At 41.3% G+C, this 16,085-nt stretch overlaps 2 protein-coding genes across 5 annotated transcripts in view; one reads left to right on the top strand and one right to left on the bottom strand.

Annotated features, from left to right (window-relative positions):
• The window catches only part of LOC118922043 (serine/arginine repetitive matrix protein 1-like), an 88,125-nt gene extending 80,345 nt beyond the window's left edge, over positions 1 to 7,780 (bottom strand). Inside the window, exons 1-2 of one of the 5 annotated variants that reach the window (XM_057498510.1) lie at positions 6,887 to 7,780; positions 4,068 to 4,187 (exon numbers count right to left, since the gene is read on the bottom strand). In XM_057498510.1, the coding sequence (XP_057354493.1) occupies positions 4,068 to 4,187; positions 6,887 to 7,492 (726 nt within the window). In that variant the 5' untranslated portion in view covers positions 7,493 to 7,780. The remainder of the gene's footprint in view (positions 1 to 4,067; positions 4,188 to 6,886) is intronic. The other 4 variants (XM_057498509.1, XM_036904319.2, XM_057498511.1 and 1 more) reach the window with 4 other exon arrangements.
• Positions 1 to 16,085, top strand: part of LOC118922063 (procathepsin L-like) — a 94,567-nt gene that overhangs the window by 6,397 nt on the left and 72,085 nt on the right.

Genomic DNA, 16,085 nt, shown 5'->3' with positions numbered 1-16,085 from the left:
ATTCTGTATTATCTGCCTTCCTCCTTAGATGCCTCCCTTCAGGGCAGGGACAGTGTCTGTCTTGGCTTGTCATGGCGGCATCTCTATCCCAGCACTGCCTGACCCAGGGAAAGTGTCTGCACAAAGCCACCATGAAGCACGCACAAGAGAAGCCAGTCAGGGGCTGGAAGGTGCGTAGTCAGCCTGCACCCTGCTTGCCACGCTGTGTACACAGGCCAGGGAAGAGCCTGCTCTGAGGAAGGAACTCTAACAGGTGTCCACTCTGTGTCCAACAAGTACACAGGAATTTAATTGAAATGGGCAGGATGAATTTCCTTTGCAGGTCTCTTTCCGGAGCTATGTGTGACTCCCTCCCCATCCACACTGGGCACACATACATCACATTACATGCAGGGTGACGTTCCAGCAGCATGGCTGACTCTGTATCATACTATTGCCCCTTTCTTACCCCACTGTGCAAAAACCCTTTCAGTGATCACCTTACAAAGTGGTTGATCCAGCTCTCTGTGGCCTTTTACTACATTCTTTTCTTCAAATCCATTTTGAAGGTGATATATCATTTTTCTACAGCTATATAGGGATGGAGAGGTGTATACACCTTCACCCAAACACATGTAGTCACAGAGACCATGTGTAAAACATGGGAGTTGAGAAACCAATGGTACTTTCCAGAAGGGTGATGGCCTAGGTGCTGTGAATATAGATCGACATATGGAATTTTTACATATTTATGGAAATGCTTAATTATATGTGGGTATTTTGACTGATTTTAGGTAACTTTAATAATAGAAATAATTAATTTTATTGTTCTCCATGTTGGAGTTTAGTGGGTGGCAAGAGTAGTTTTAATTAAGAACTCCCACGGCTTCTCTCAACCTCATTTAATATGCAGGACACCTCCTTCCCCCAGCAGCACTCATGCAGACCTCCCCGTGATTCATGGTTCAGCGGGTTAATATACATGAGCTAAATGTAGAGAAGAGAATGCCTGATACACTAATCTGCATATTAAAAATCTCTCTGAAGACCCCGAATAGCTAAAGCAATTCTGAGAAGGAAGAATAAAGTGGTGGGGATCTCGCTCCCCAACTTCAAGCTCTACTACAAAGACACAGTAATCAAGACAGTTTGGTACTGGCACAAGAACAGAGCCACAGACCAATGGAACAGAATAGAGACTCCAGACATTAACCCAAACACATATGGTCAATTAATATATGATAAAGGAGCCGACATACAATGGGAAAATGACAGTCTCTTCAACAGATGGTGCTGGCAAAACTGGACAGCTATATGTAAGAGAATGAAACTGGATCACTGTCTAAGCCCTTACACAAAAGTAAATTCGAAATGGATCGAAGACCTGAATGTAAGTCATGAATCCATAAAACTCTTAGAAAAAAACATAGGCAAAAATCTCTTGGACATAAACATGAGCTAAACCTCACGTGAAGAGAAATGCCTGATACACCAACCTGCATATTAAAAATCTCTTCTTCATGAACATTATCTCCCCGGGCAAGGGAAACAAAAGCAAAAATGAACAAGTGGGACTATATCAAGCTGAAAAGCTTCTGTTAAGCAAAGGACACCATCAATAGAACAAAAAGGTACCCTACAGTATGGGAGAATATATTCATAAATGACAAGTCCGATAAAGGCTTGACATCCAAAATATATAAAGAGCTCACGCACCTCATCAAACAAAAAGCAAATAATCCAATTAAAAAATGGGCAGAGGAGCTGAACAGACAGTTCTCCAAAGAAGAAATTCAGATGGACAACAGACACATGAAAAGATGCTCCACATCACTAGTCATCAGAGAAATGCAAATTAAAACCACAATGAGATATCACCTCACACCAGTAAGGATCGCCACCATCCAAAAGACAAACAACAACAAATGTTGGCGAGGTTGTGGAGAAAGGGGAACCCTCCTACACTGCTGGTGGGAATGTAAATTAGTTCAACCATTGTGGAAAGCAGTATGGAGGTTCCTCAAAAAGCTCAAAATAGAAATACCATTTGACCCAGGAATTCCATTTCTAGGAATTTACCCTAAGAATGCAGCAGCCCAGTTTGAAAAAGACAGATGCACCCCTATGTTTATTGCAGCACTATTTACAATAGCCAAGAAATGGAAGCAACTTAAGTGTCCATCAGTAGATGAATGGATAAAGAAGATGTGGTACATATATACAATGGAATATTATTCAGCCATAAGAAGAAAACAAATCCTACCATTTGCAACAACATAGATGGAGCTAGAGGGTATTATGCTCAGTGAAATAAGCCAGGCGGAGAAAGACAAGTACCAAATGATTTCACTCATATGTGGAGTATAAGAACAAAGAAAAACTGAAGGAACAAAACAGCAGCAGAATCACAGAACCCAAGAATGACTAACAGTTACCAAAGGGAACGGGACTGGGGAGGATGCGTGGGAAGGGAGGGATAAGGGTGGGGGGAAAAAGAAAGGGGGCATTATGATTAGCATGTATAATGTGGGGGGGGCATGGGGAGGGCTGTGCAACACAGAGAAGACAAGCAGTGATTCTACAACATCTTACTATGCTGATGGACAGTGACTGTAATGGGGTTTGTGGGAGGGACTTGGTGAAGGGGGGAGTCTAGTAAACATAATGTTCTTCATGTAATTGTACATTAATGAAAACAAAATGAAAAAAAGACCTCAAAAAAATATTTTAATACATTAAAATGTAAGCCCTCCAAAGGGAAAAAAAAACAATAAATAAATACATAAAAATAAAAATAAACATGAAACTAAGGCTTAAAAGCTAAAAAAAAAAATGGATTAAATGTGAACTAATGATTTATATTTTTTCTTGTTCCAGTGAAAATCAGATATTGGAGCATTAAAATATAGCTAGAGGATTTAAATTTAATTCTAGCTCTTTGAAAAGCTTAATTGTATTTTAATTTTAAAATAATAATTTAAAATGTTAAAAAAAAAGGCCTTGTGTACATTAATGATATCAAACAAATAAATAAATAAATAAAAGGCCTTGTGTGGGGACCGGTGTTAACTGGATTTATTGTTGTAATCATTTGGCAGTATTTAAAATTTAGAACCATTATTTTCTACACCTGAAACTAATATAATGTCAATTATACCTCAATAAAAAATAAAAATAAAAATTTTTAAATACTGACAAAAAAAAATCTCTCTGGTCTCCTGGGCAGTTAAGAGTTCTTATCATGGCTTGAATCTGCCATTCAGTAATTCAACATGGAGTAATTCTCCCACCCAGAGAGACATCCACACTTGTGGCTTCTTGTTGGCATGTAAGAGAACAGCAGGTCTTTGTTTTGATTTGCCTGTTTTCCTACGATTTCTGTGATTTGCTATAAAATCAGACACATTTCCATGGAAGGGTCTATTCAATATAGATGCATTTGGTTCATAAGATTCTCATTTGATAATATAAGTATTTTTGGTTTTATGTCATAAAATTACAATAAAATCTTCCAGGACCTATCTTTCTAGAAATTGACATATTTCTGAGCAGTCCTCATTCTGTGTGTGTGTGTGTGTGTGTGTGTGTGTGTGTGTGTGCGTGTGTGTGTGTGTGTGTGTGTGTGTGTGAACCCCAGGGAATTCTTGGATGGACTTCAAATCATCTGTGAAGCCCTGAAAACATACATAATGGGTACGGTGATGTGCATTTTTTCCTGAGAAGTGGGTCAGTAAGTTTCATTAGCTTGTCAAAGGGGTCTGTGGTAAAATCAGTGAATTTGCAGCTAAAAGTCAGACTGAGCAATTACCAAGTGGGGGATACCCATGGATGACTCATGGTTTTGGACAGACATGAGGCCAGAGGAAGTGAGGCTACTGTAAGGTGCTAACAACATCCACAGACTTCTTCTCCTAAACTTCCACTACAGCCTCAAATTCACTGGTGGGGAATTTACTGCCTTTGCTTTCGCTGCCCACTCACAGACAGACATGCCAAGGACCAGCAGTAGCCAGAGGCAGGTGTAAGGAGAAGGGGAACTCCACTGGCTGTCTCTCTGATGAGTACAGGCTGTGGACAAAGATAATTACCTTGCCCTTAGGATTTTTCTGGGTGGCTGGGTACAGGAAGATCTCTCCGCAGACCAGTGTGTCATGCAGATCAGCCACCATGGAGCCCGCATACCTGGCCCCACAGGAAGCACTGCCATCCTAGAGGGTGAGAGGGGAAGATGAGGGCAGTGAATTTGGCAAGTATCAGCTCCAGGTCGGGGACTCAAATCCACCTGCCGCAGCCTCTGCATTCTAGCTCCTCTATCATCCACCCACAGCTTAGGATAAAACAGCATTATGTGGTCGAATGTTTCATCCATTAAGAGCTCTCAACTCTCGCCCAATGATTGAGCTCATTCAATGTATGACTCCTTAAAGGAAGAGACAGTACCCTGTAGCAACCTTAAGAGAGCATCTAACAACACAAAAAAAGGGAAATATACACTGTAAGGGAGCAAAAATGCCACCCCAAAATATGCCATTTTGACATATTATTTATTTTGAAGTAAAACCACTTGACAAACAGCTGATGAAATAAAGACCCTCTGACTCTTTTGTATCCCCTGAAGGCAGAGACTAATCTCCCATGTGAAAGACGCCCTCCCTGCGCAGGGAGAGATGTCCTTATCATTTGAGAGAGAAAATTAAAGCCCGCAGACTATATAAACAAACCTGTTAGTTTCTCACTAACTTTATAAACAAACTTGTTACTTTCTCACTAATTTCCTAGCCCAGTGCAGAATTGTTGTTTTTGTCAATTCTTCAGAATATATTGTTTCTTTGTCTAAAAGACATAAAAGTCGCCTACTTTGGTCATTTCTTTGAGTCTCATATTTTATGTGGAACTCCCATTCATATGAAATTTTTAACAAATAATGTATTTTTATATGAGTTACCAACACTTAAAAGTTAGGCAATTTCTCATATGCACCTAAATAAAAAGACCAGGTGGTGCTGGGATGTGCGGGCAGAGAACTGGCCATCAGTGAGAGAAGATGCTCTCCAGGTAGGTTGTCAGGGGCCTGCCATCCCTGTACCCACGGGGCTGGCTTCACCTGAACACTGAACACGGAATCCTGGCTTCACCTGATACTCCCTTACACACCAATCCTGGTTTAAGACACTTGCATAGAAAAGAAAGTTGGTGAGTAAAACCTTCTAAGGAAAGAAGGAGAAGCACAAGTAGGATTCAGGCTTGACTTAGACCAGTGAGAAATTCACCCAACAAAAGACACTGGATGACATAAAAGAAAGGTAATAAAGCTGGACACTGCAGGTGATTACAAGCACTGAATATTGGAATGGAAAATATATATACTTGCCTAGATGAAACATGAGTAGTACAGTGTAGAAATCTTGTATAAGCTCAATTAAATAAATAATTTTTTAGCATCTTATTTATGCCTAGCAGTAGGTTAGGCCCAGAGGACACTGAAATTGGGAAAACAGTCAAAATTGGCCTAAGGAAGTCACAACATAAAAGGGGAGACTAGCATATGTAAATGCAGAAAAATAAGTGAATTTGTAATTTATAATAAAAAGACAAATACCTAATAAAAAGTGGCAGAGGACTTAACTCACACCATGTACAAAACATTAATTCAGAATGGATTGAAAACCTAACCATAATGGCTAAGGGTATACATCTCTTGGGAAACTTTAAAGAAATATCCATCAAGTTTTTGGACCTGGCAATGGCTTCTTTGATATGATACCAAAAATACAGCCAACAAAAAAAGAATGGATAAACTGACTCCATCAAAATTAAAAACTTTTGTTCATAGATGAACACTATGAGCAGAACAAAAAAGCAACACATAGAATAGGGGGAAATATTTTCAAATCAATTATCTGAGAATGGATTAATATCCAGAATATAAAGAATAGTTACAACTCAACAACAAAACCCCAACCAACCAAATTAAGAAATGGAGAAAGGATTTAAACACATTTCTCCAATGAAGTTATATAGATGGGCAATAACACATGCAAATATATTCAACATTATTAGCTCTCAGGGAATTGCAATCAAAACCACAATGAGATACCACCTTACACTTGTCAGTATGGGTACTGTAAAAACATAAATAGTAAGTGTTGGTAAGGATGTGGGAAACTGGAACCCTCATAAACTGCTGGTAGAACTGAAAAATGATGCAGCTGCTGTGGTAAACAGTCTGGCAGTTCCTCAAACAGCTAAATAAAGAGCTACTATGTGATCCAGGTTACCACTCCTATGTACACATCCAAGAGAAATATATTTCTACACAAAAACTTGCACACAGATGTTCCTAGCAGCAGCCAAAAAGTGGAAACCACCAAGATGTGCATCAAATGATGAAGTGGATCAATAAAATATGGGATACCCACACAATAGCATGATATTCAGTAATAAAATGGAATGAAATACACATTAGAATATGAATGAACCTTAAAAGACATTATGCTGGAGACGAATTCAGTCACAAAAGACCAAATATTTGATTTCTTTTACATAAAATTTCCAGAAGAGGCATATTTATAGAGACTAGAAGTAGAGATTAAAGGTGTCAAGGCCTGAGGCATATAGGGGAGATTGAGGTGTGATGGCTAAGGGATATGAGGTTTCTCTTTGAAGTAATGAAAGTGTTTTAAATTAATAATGGGCCTCGCGCCGGCTGCTCGGCGACAAACGGCCCGGGCGCCGGCACCGCCCTCCGGGCCCCGCCGCTGCCACCGCGCGCCCGGACCGGGGTGAGGCGCCCCTGCTGCGCCGCCCGGGCCCCGCCGCACGTCCGGAGCTCAGTCGACACGGAGCGGACGCGGGACTCGGGGCCACCCCGGGCGCCCCTGCAAGGGCGCGGGCGCCGCCAACTTACCTTCCTCGGCGGTGTCCATCTTGTCTGGGAGGCGCGGCGGTGACGCAGCCGCGAGGCTCCCGCGGCCGAGGCCGGACCCTTCCGGCCGGGGCGGAGCCGGGCGGGAGGGGAAGGAGGGAGGCGGGAGCGGAGCAGGGCGGGGCAGGTGCGTGAGCTCAGGTGCAGGACAGGAAGGAGACGGGAAGGGAGAGGGGGTGGCTGACGGAGCGCGCGAGGGGGAGAGGCGGCAGCGCGGAGAGGGAGCCTAGGCGGGCGTGGGGGCGGGAGCTCCCGCGCCGTTACTTCCGCCGGCGGGGACGCGGGGCTCGGGCGGCTGTCGGTCCCGGGCCGTGAGTGCGGAACCTCAGCTGCCAGCGGCCGGCCGCCTGAGCAGGTACTGTCCCTGCGGCCGCTCCGAGCCGGGTGAGCAGCGTGAGCGAGCGCCTGCCTGAGGCGGCGAGCGCAGGCCGGCCCTGCTTCGGGTGCCCAAGAATCCCTGAGCGCCAATGCTGGTGCCGAGCGTCTGGAGCGGGCCCAGGAATGTGCCCTTTGTTCGTCCTCCGCGTAGTTCTGAGGCACATTTTGAGGAAGTACTGAAACATCACTGAAATGTAGGAAGACAAACATTAACTTCTCCAAAATCCCTCCAGTTGGACGCAGTTGGAAGCACTGCGTCAATAGGGAAAACCTGTTCAGTTGCGGACAGGGGTTGATAACGTGAGTTAAGGACGCCTACCTGGCTGGAGAACTGTTTCCGCCCACGAAAGGCCGAGCTCTGCCTCCATCAGTACTCCACCTTTCCCCTCTTGTCATAACCCTTCTCTAAATGGAGAACTATTTAGAAACGTCAGATCAGAAAAGACCTCACCTTGGAATTGCCTGAGTAGAAGCAAAGATGTCTCCACCCCAATAAGGAATATTTTAAACAATACGCAGACGGCTTACAAAAATAGATGCAAGAATGCTAGCAATCTCAATCTGTGTGAATGAAGGAATTGGGAACCTCCTCCCTCAAGCCTCATCAAAGTGGGGCTTATAAAAATAATGAAATGGAGTCCTCCAGAAAGAGCAGCCCTTGAAGAGTAATGTCACTGATTTTAACAGTCACTTGGGTTGCCCAGGGCAGGAAAGCAAATTCTTGACACAATCCTGGAGACCCACTGATTTCAAGGACTGACCTAAACAACTGAGTATATTTAAAACTTAACTTAAAAATGTTTACACTGTCTCCTAAGAAGCTGAATTTGAAGGAGGGTCATTCCCAGCCCACAACCCGGACATGAGCTCACCCCTCTCCCCCATGAGCTTACACCCGTTGTAAGGCCTGTGTTGGGCACCTATCCCCCAGCTTAGACTAGAGTACAGTTCAGGACCATCAGACCCAGTCTAAAATGTTGTATATCATAAGTGGGAAGGATTCTGAGAGACAGACTGAGATATGCTGAATGAAGTACTTAGTAGGGTTTCGGGGCAGGTATGTGAAACTCAGGATCGCAAAGCCAGGTTATGAGTAGACGATATGTGTGTGTGTGTGCGTGTACATGTGTGGTGTGGGAGGAGAGCTCCAGCCTTCTGTCTTGAGTTGTCTTCCTTAGTGATGCTCAAAGGAAAGCTACTTCTATAATTGAGATTGCCCCATTCTTTTTCAGTCCGCCTTTGGAGGTTAAATGTAAGAATAATAAGCCAACATTTGTTGAGTCACTGCTATGTACACTGATCATTGTAACAGCTCTTTGAGATACATACGGCAGTCACACTTCACTAGGCTGCCATTGACCAGAAGCCAACTAAGCTGGTGTGCAAGGACGTACTCCTGATAGGAACAAAGTGTGGCAAGGGTAGTGGTCCACCAGGCCTCAGGGACTGCTAGAAACAGAGGCCCTCTCTCTGTGTCCAACCCTAAACTCTGCTGCTCTCAGCACATTAGCTTCAAGCTGTCAGACCAGCTTCCTCCACGTGGCTGGAGAGAAGGCCACAGATACCTCTCAAGGTCACATCTTCAGCCTCACTATCAGACTGAGGGTGATGATCTCTGGTCCCAAGTTAAAAATTCTTGGGGAAGGACAGGTAATTGGCCTAGCTAGATACCCTGCCTGAACCAAATGTTTGTGCCAAGGAGCCAGGTTCTATAAGAACATGGACACTGCTATTGAAACACATTATTCAACTGGAGAGAGAACATTTCCCACAAGAACAGAGAGGACAGAACAATAGTGGCTTCTTATATTAGAATTTTCATTATTTTCAAATGAGAAAACCAATATTATCTAGAGATATTTTCATTTGCCACACTTTTATCCAAGGAAACCAATGTTTAAGTTGGCACAGAATTTCAATCTGGAAAAAATGTTATTTTGATTAAAAGAGACACTTAAAAGTATAGCAACGACATGGTTGCAGCCTCATTTATGTGTGTGTATGTGTGTGTGTGTCTACTCTGCCATGAAGATACTATAGTAATGGTAGGTTTCCATATGACAATAAAATGAGCAAGAGAGGATGTATAGGGTGACAATATAATTTTTTTTTTTTTAAATAATTATTTTTTATTGAAGGGTAGTTGACGCACAGTATTACATTACATTAGTTTCAAGTGTACAACACAGTGGTAGAACATTTATATACATAATTCTAGGTTCCAGCTATCACCCTACCAAGCTGTTACAATATCTTGACTATATTCCTTATGCTATACATTACATCCCGGTTACTTATTTATTTTACCATTGGAAGTCTGTCCTTTTTTTTTTTTTTTTTTTTTTTTTGTGAGGGCATCTCTCATATTTATTGATCAAATGGTTGTTAACGACAATAAAATTCTGTATAGGGGAGTCAGTGCTCAATGCACAATCATTAATCCACCCCAAGCCTAATTTTCGTCAGTCTCCAATCTTCTGAGGCATAACAAACAAGTTCTTACATGTAGAACAAATTCTTACATAATGAATAAGTTACATAGTGAACAGTACAAGGGCAGTCATCACAGAAACTTTCGGTTTTGCTCATGCATTATGAACTCTAAACAGTTCAAATATGAATACTCATTTGGTTTTTATACTTGATTTATATGTGGATACCACATTTCTCTCTTTATTATTATTATTTTTAATAAAATGCTGAAGTGGTAGGTAGATGCAAGATAAAGGTAGAAAACATAGTTTAGTGTTGTAAGAGAGCACATGTAGATGATCAGGTGTGTGCCTGTAGACTATGTGTTAATCCAAGCTAGACCAGGGCAATAAAACATCCACATATGCAGAAGATTTCTCTCAGAACGGGGGGGATGAGGTTCTAAGCCTCACCTCTTTTGATCCCCAATTTCTCACCTGATGGCCCCCCTGCGACTGTGCCTGTCTTAGGTTGTTCCTCCCTTGAGGAATCTTACCCGTCTCTGGCTAACCAGTCATCTTCCGGGGCCATACAGGGAAATGTGAAGTTGGTAAGTGAGAGGGAAGCCTTATTGTTTGAAAAGGTTAGCTTTTTACTTCTTTGCATATTTATGCCCTGTGGCTTCTATGCCCAGCATTTGTCTTGAGGTATCTTTACCAGTTGGAGGAGTTATGATACTCGGTAAATTTGATATGAGGCACGAATTCTATTTAAGGGTTGTAATTAGGAAGGAAGAAGAAAAGCTATAGAAGTAGCAGGCGGAAGAAAACATGGGAAGATTGATTATTTCTTTGACAAATCTTCTTGTAGAGTAACTTCAGCATATATAGATTTTAAGCTACTACTTAAATTGTGCACACACATTAACATAATAGGAGTATAGTTACATAACCAAAGCATATCTGTAATTACCAGCCATCTCCAGTGAAACCAAGAAAACCATTAAGGCACCTTAGGCATTTGTGAAAACTTATCTATGATATGGTGGATATTGTCCAACTGAACTTGAACAGTCTGAGAGAAATCAGACAAATTAAAACAACCCATTCCTGGGGACTGTTCACATGCCATATGTTCTTTTAACAGTAAATAGTCTGTAGTTGTAAGACTTTGGAGCGCTACAATTTGCACTTCTCCAAATTCTTGGTTGAGTTCCAACAGTATAGATCCAGTCAAATTTGTTGTTTTACTGTATGCACAGGCCAGCTTAGATATCTCCTTCATTCCCATGGCAAGTCCAGGAACTGGTGGGATGAGTGCATCTACAGCTGTAGCAGTGCGTGGATCTTTGTTGGGGTTTTTTGATGATCATCTTCTGGCATGAGTCTTCCAGAGAGTGCAGATGTTGGAAGTTCTTTTTCATATCGTATCTTAGTTCATTTTCGGGGTAGCCCAATTAGGCTTTGATCCTCTGTATAAACACAAACAGACCCTTTGCCTACACTTTTATATGCCCTTTATACCCTTGTGTAGAACTCGTTGGAGGTTACCACACAGGAACTGCCCTTTTTTTTTTTTTTTGCTTTGTTTTTGGTATCACTAATCTACACTTACATGACGAATATTATGTTTACTAGGCTCTCCCCTATACCAGGTCCCCCCTATAAACCCCTTTACAGTCACTGTCCATCAGCATAGCAAAATGTTGTAGAATCACTACTTGCCTTCTCTGTGTTGTACAGCCCTCCCTTTTCTCCTACCCCCCCCCATGCATGTTAATCTTAATACCCCCCTACTTCTCCCCCCCTTATCCCTCCCTACCCACCCATCCTCCCCAGTCCCTTTCCCTTTGGTACCTGTTAGTCCATTGTTGAGTTCTGTGATTCTGGTGCTGTTTTGTTCCTTCAGTTTTTCCTTTGTTCTTATATTCCACAGATAAGTGAAATCATTTGGTATTTCTCTTTCTCCACTTGGCTTGTTTCACTGAGCATAATACCCTCCAGCTCCATCCATGTTGCTGCAAATGATTGGATTTGCCCTTTTCTTATGGCTGAGTAGTATTCCATTGTGTATATGTACCACATCTTCTTTATCCATTCATCTATTGATGGACATTTAGGTTGCTTCCAATTCTTGGCTATTGTAAATAGTGCTGCAATAAACATAGGGGTGCATCTGTCTTTCTCAAACTTGATTGCTGCGTTCTTAGGGTAAATTCCTAGGAGTGCAATTCCTGGGTCAAATGGTAAGTCTGTTTTGAGCATTTTGATATACCTCCATACTGCTTTCCACAATGGTTGAACTAACTTACATTCCCACCAGCAGTGTAGGAGGGTTCCCCTTTCTCCACAGCCTCGCCAACATTTGTTGTTGTTTGTCTTTTGGATGGCAGCCATCCTTACTGGTGTGAGGTGATACCTCATTGTAGTTTTAATTTGCATTTCTCTGATAATTAGCGATGTGGAGCATCTTTTCATGTGTCTGTTGGCCATCTGTATTTCTTTTTTGGAGAACTGTCTGTTCACTTCCTCTGCCCATTTTTTAATTGGGTTATTTGTTTTTTGTTTGTTGAGGCGTGTGAGCTCCTTATATATTCTGGACGTCAAGCCTTTATCGGATGTGTCATTTTCAAATATATTCTCCCATACTGTAGGGATCCTTCTTGTTCTATTGATGGTGTCTTTTGCTGTACAGAAGCTTTTCAGCTTAATATAGTCCCACTTACTCATTTTTGCTGTTGTTTTCCTTGCCCGGGGAGATATGTTCAAGAAGAGGTCACTCATGTTTATGTCTAAGAGGTTTTTGCCTATGCTTTCTTCCAAGAGTTTAATGGTTTCATGACTTACATTCAGGTCTTTGATCCATTTTGAGTTTACTTTTGTATATGGGGTTAGACAATGGTCCAGTTTCATTCTCCTACATGTAGCTGTCCAGTTTTGCCAGCACCACCTGTTGAAGAGACTGTCATTTCGCCATTGTATGTCCATGGCTCCTTTATCAAATATTAATTGACCATATATGTCTGGGTTAATGTCTGGATTCTCTAGTCTGTTCCATTGGTCTGTGGCTCTGCTCTTGTGCCAGTACCAAATTGTCTTGATTACTATGGCTTTATAGTAGAGCTTGAAGTTGGGGAGTGAGATCCCCCCTACTTTATTCTTCTTTCTCAGGATTGCTTTGGCTATTCGGGGTCTTTGGTGTTTCCATATGAATTTTTGAATTATTTGTTCCAGTTCATTGAAGAATGTTGCTGGTAGTTTCATAGGGATTGCATCAAATCTGTATATTGCTTTGGGCAGGATGGCCATTTTGACGATATTAATTCTTCCTAGCCACGAGCATGGGATGAGTTTCCATCTGTTAGTGTCCCCTTTAATTTCTCTTAAGAGTGACTTGTAGTTTTCAGAGTATAAGTCTTTCACTTCTTTGGTTAGGTTTATTCCTAGGTATTTTATTTTTTTTGATGCAATTGTGAATTGAGTTGTTTTCCTGATTTTTCTTTCTGTTCGTTCATTGTTAGTATATAGGAAAGCCACAGATTTCTGTGTGTTGATTTTGTATCCTGCAACTTTGCTGTATTCCGATATCAGTTCTAGTAGTTTTGGGGTGGAGTCTTTAGGGTTTTTTATGTACAGTATCATGTCATCTGCAAATAGTGACAGTTTAACTTCTTCTTTACCAATCTGGATTCCTTGTATTTCTTTATTTTGTCTGATTGCCGTGGCTAGGACCTCCAGTACTATGTTAAATAACAGTGGAGAGAGTGGGCATCCCTGTCTAGTTCCCGATCTCAGCGGAAATGCTTTCAGCTTCTCGCTGTTCAATATAATGTTGGCTGTGGGTTTATCATAGATGGCCTTTATTATGTTGAGGTACTTGCCCTCTATTCCCATTTTGCTGAGAGTTTTTATCATGAATGGATGTTGAACTTTGTCAAATGCTTTTTCAGCATCTATGGAGATGATCATGTGGTTTTTGTCTTTCTTTTTGTTGATGTGGTGGATGATGTTGATGGACTTTCGAATGTTGTACCATCCTTGCATCCCTGGAATGAATCCCACTTGGTCATGGTGTATGATCCTTTTGATGTATTTTTGAATTCGGTTTGCTAATATTTTGTTGAGTATTTTTGCATCTACGTTCATCAGGGATATTGGTCTGTAGTTTTCTTTTTTGGTGGGGTCTTTGCCTGGTTTTGGTATTAGGGTGATGTTAGCTTCATAGAATGAGTTTGGGAGTATCCCCTCCTCCTCTATTTTTTGGAAAACTTTAAGGAGAATGGGTATTATGCCTTCCCTGTATGTCTGATAAAATTCCGAGGTAAATCCATCTGGCCTGGGGGTTTTGTTCTTTGGTAGTTTTTGGATTACCGCTTCAATTTCGTTGCTGGTAATTGGTCTGTTTAGATTTTCTGTTTCTTCCTGGGTCAATCTTGGAAGGTTATATTTTTCTAGGAAGTTGTCCATTTCTCCTAGGTTTCCCAGCTTGTTAGCATATAGGTTTTCATAGTATTCTCCAATAATTCTTTGCATTTCCGTGGGGTCCGTCGTGATTTTTCCTTTCTCGTTTCTGATACTGTTGATTTGTGTTGACTCTCTTTTCTTCTTAATAAGTCTGGCTAGAGGCTTATCTATTTTGTTTATTTTCTCGAAGAACCAGCTCTTGGTTTCATTGATTTTTGCTATTGTTTTATTCTTCTCAATTTTATTTATTTCTTCTCTGATCTTTATTATGTCCCTCCTTCTGCTGACCTTAGGCCTCATCTGTTCTTCTTTTTCCAATTTCGATAATTGTGACATTAGACCATTCATTTGGGATTGCACTTCCTTTTTTAAATATGCTTGAATTGCTATATACTTTCCTCTTAAGACTGCTTTTGCTGTGTCCCACAGAAGTTGGGGCTTAGTGTTGTTGTTGTCATTTGTTTCCATATATTGCTGGATCTCCATTCTGATTTGGTCATTGATCCATTGATTATTTAGGAGCGTGTTGTTAAGCCTCCATGTGTTTGTGAGCCTCTTTGCTTTCTTTGTACAGTTTATTTCTAGTTTTATGCCTTTGTGGTCTGAAAAGTTGGTTGGTAGGATTTCAATCTTTTGGAATTTTCTGAGGCTCTTTTTGTGTCCTAGTATGTGGTCTATTCTGGAGAATATTCCATGTGCACTTGAGAAGAATGTATATCCCGCTGCTTTTGGATGTAGAGTTCTATAGATGTCTATTAGGTCCATCTGTTCTACTGTGTTGTTCAGTGCTTCCGTGTCCTTACTTATTTTCTGCCCAGTGGATCTATCCTTTGGGGTGAGTGGTGTGTTGAAGTCTCCTAGAATGAATGCATTGCAGTCTATATCCCCCTTTAGTTCTGTTAGTATTTGTTTCACATATGCTGGTGCTCCTGTGTTGGGTGCATATATATTTAGAATGGTTATATCCTCTTGTTTGACTGAGCCCTTTATCATTATGTAGTGTCCTTCTTTATCTCTTGTTACTTTCTTTGTTTTGAAGTCTATTTTGTCTGATATTAGTACTGCAACCCCTGCTTTCTTCTCACTGTTGTTTGCTTGAAATATGTTTTTCCATCCCTTGACTTTTAGTCTGTACATGTCTTTGGGTTTGAGGTGAGTTTCTTGTAAGCAGCATATAGATGGGTCTTGCTTTTTTATCCATTCTGTTACTCTGTGTCTTTTGATTGGTGCATTCAACCCATTAACATTTAGGGTGAGTATTAAAAGATATGTACTTATTGCCATTGCAGGCTTTAAATTCGTGGTTACCAAAGGTTCAAGGTTAGCCTCTTTAGTATCTTACTGCCTAACTTAGCTCGCTTATTGAGCTGTTATATACACTGTCTGGAGATTCTTTTCTTCTCTCCCTTCTTGTTCCTCCTCCTCGATTCTTCATATGTTGGGTGTTTTGTGCTGTGCTCTTTCTAGGAGTGCTCCCATCTAGAGCAGTCCCTGTAAGATGTTCTGTAGAGGTGGTTTGTGGAAAGCAAATTCCCTCAGCTTTTGTTTGTCTGGGAATTGTTTAATCCCACCGTCATATTTGAATGATAGTCGTGCTGGATACAGTATCCTTGGTTCAAGGCCCTTCTGTTTCATTGTATTAAATATATCATGCCATTCTCTTCTGGCCTGTAGGGTTTCTGTTGAGAAATCTGACGTTAGCCTGATGGGTTTCCCTTTATAGGTGACCTTTTTCTCTCTAGCTGCCTTTAACACTCTTTCCTTGTCCTTGATCTTTGCCATTTTAATTATTATGTGTCTTGGTGTTGCCCTTCTTGGATCCTTTCTGTTGGGGGTTCTGTGTATTTCCGTGGTCTGTTCGATTACTTCCTCCCCCAGTGTGGGGAAGTTTTCAGCAATTATTTCTTCTAAGATACTTTCCATCCCTT

The sequence above is a fragment of the Manis pentadactyla genome, chromosome 3 (genome assembly GCF_030020395.1).
Source record: "Manis pentadactyla isolate mManPen7 chromosome 3, mManPen7.hap1, whole genome shotgun sequence".
Lineage (NCBI taxonomy): Eukaryota > Metazoa > Chordata > Mammalia > Pholidota > Manidae > Manis > Manis pentadactyla.
This window is presented reverse-complemented; position numbering and strand designations above follow the sequence as displayed.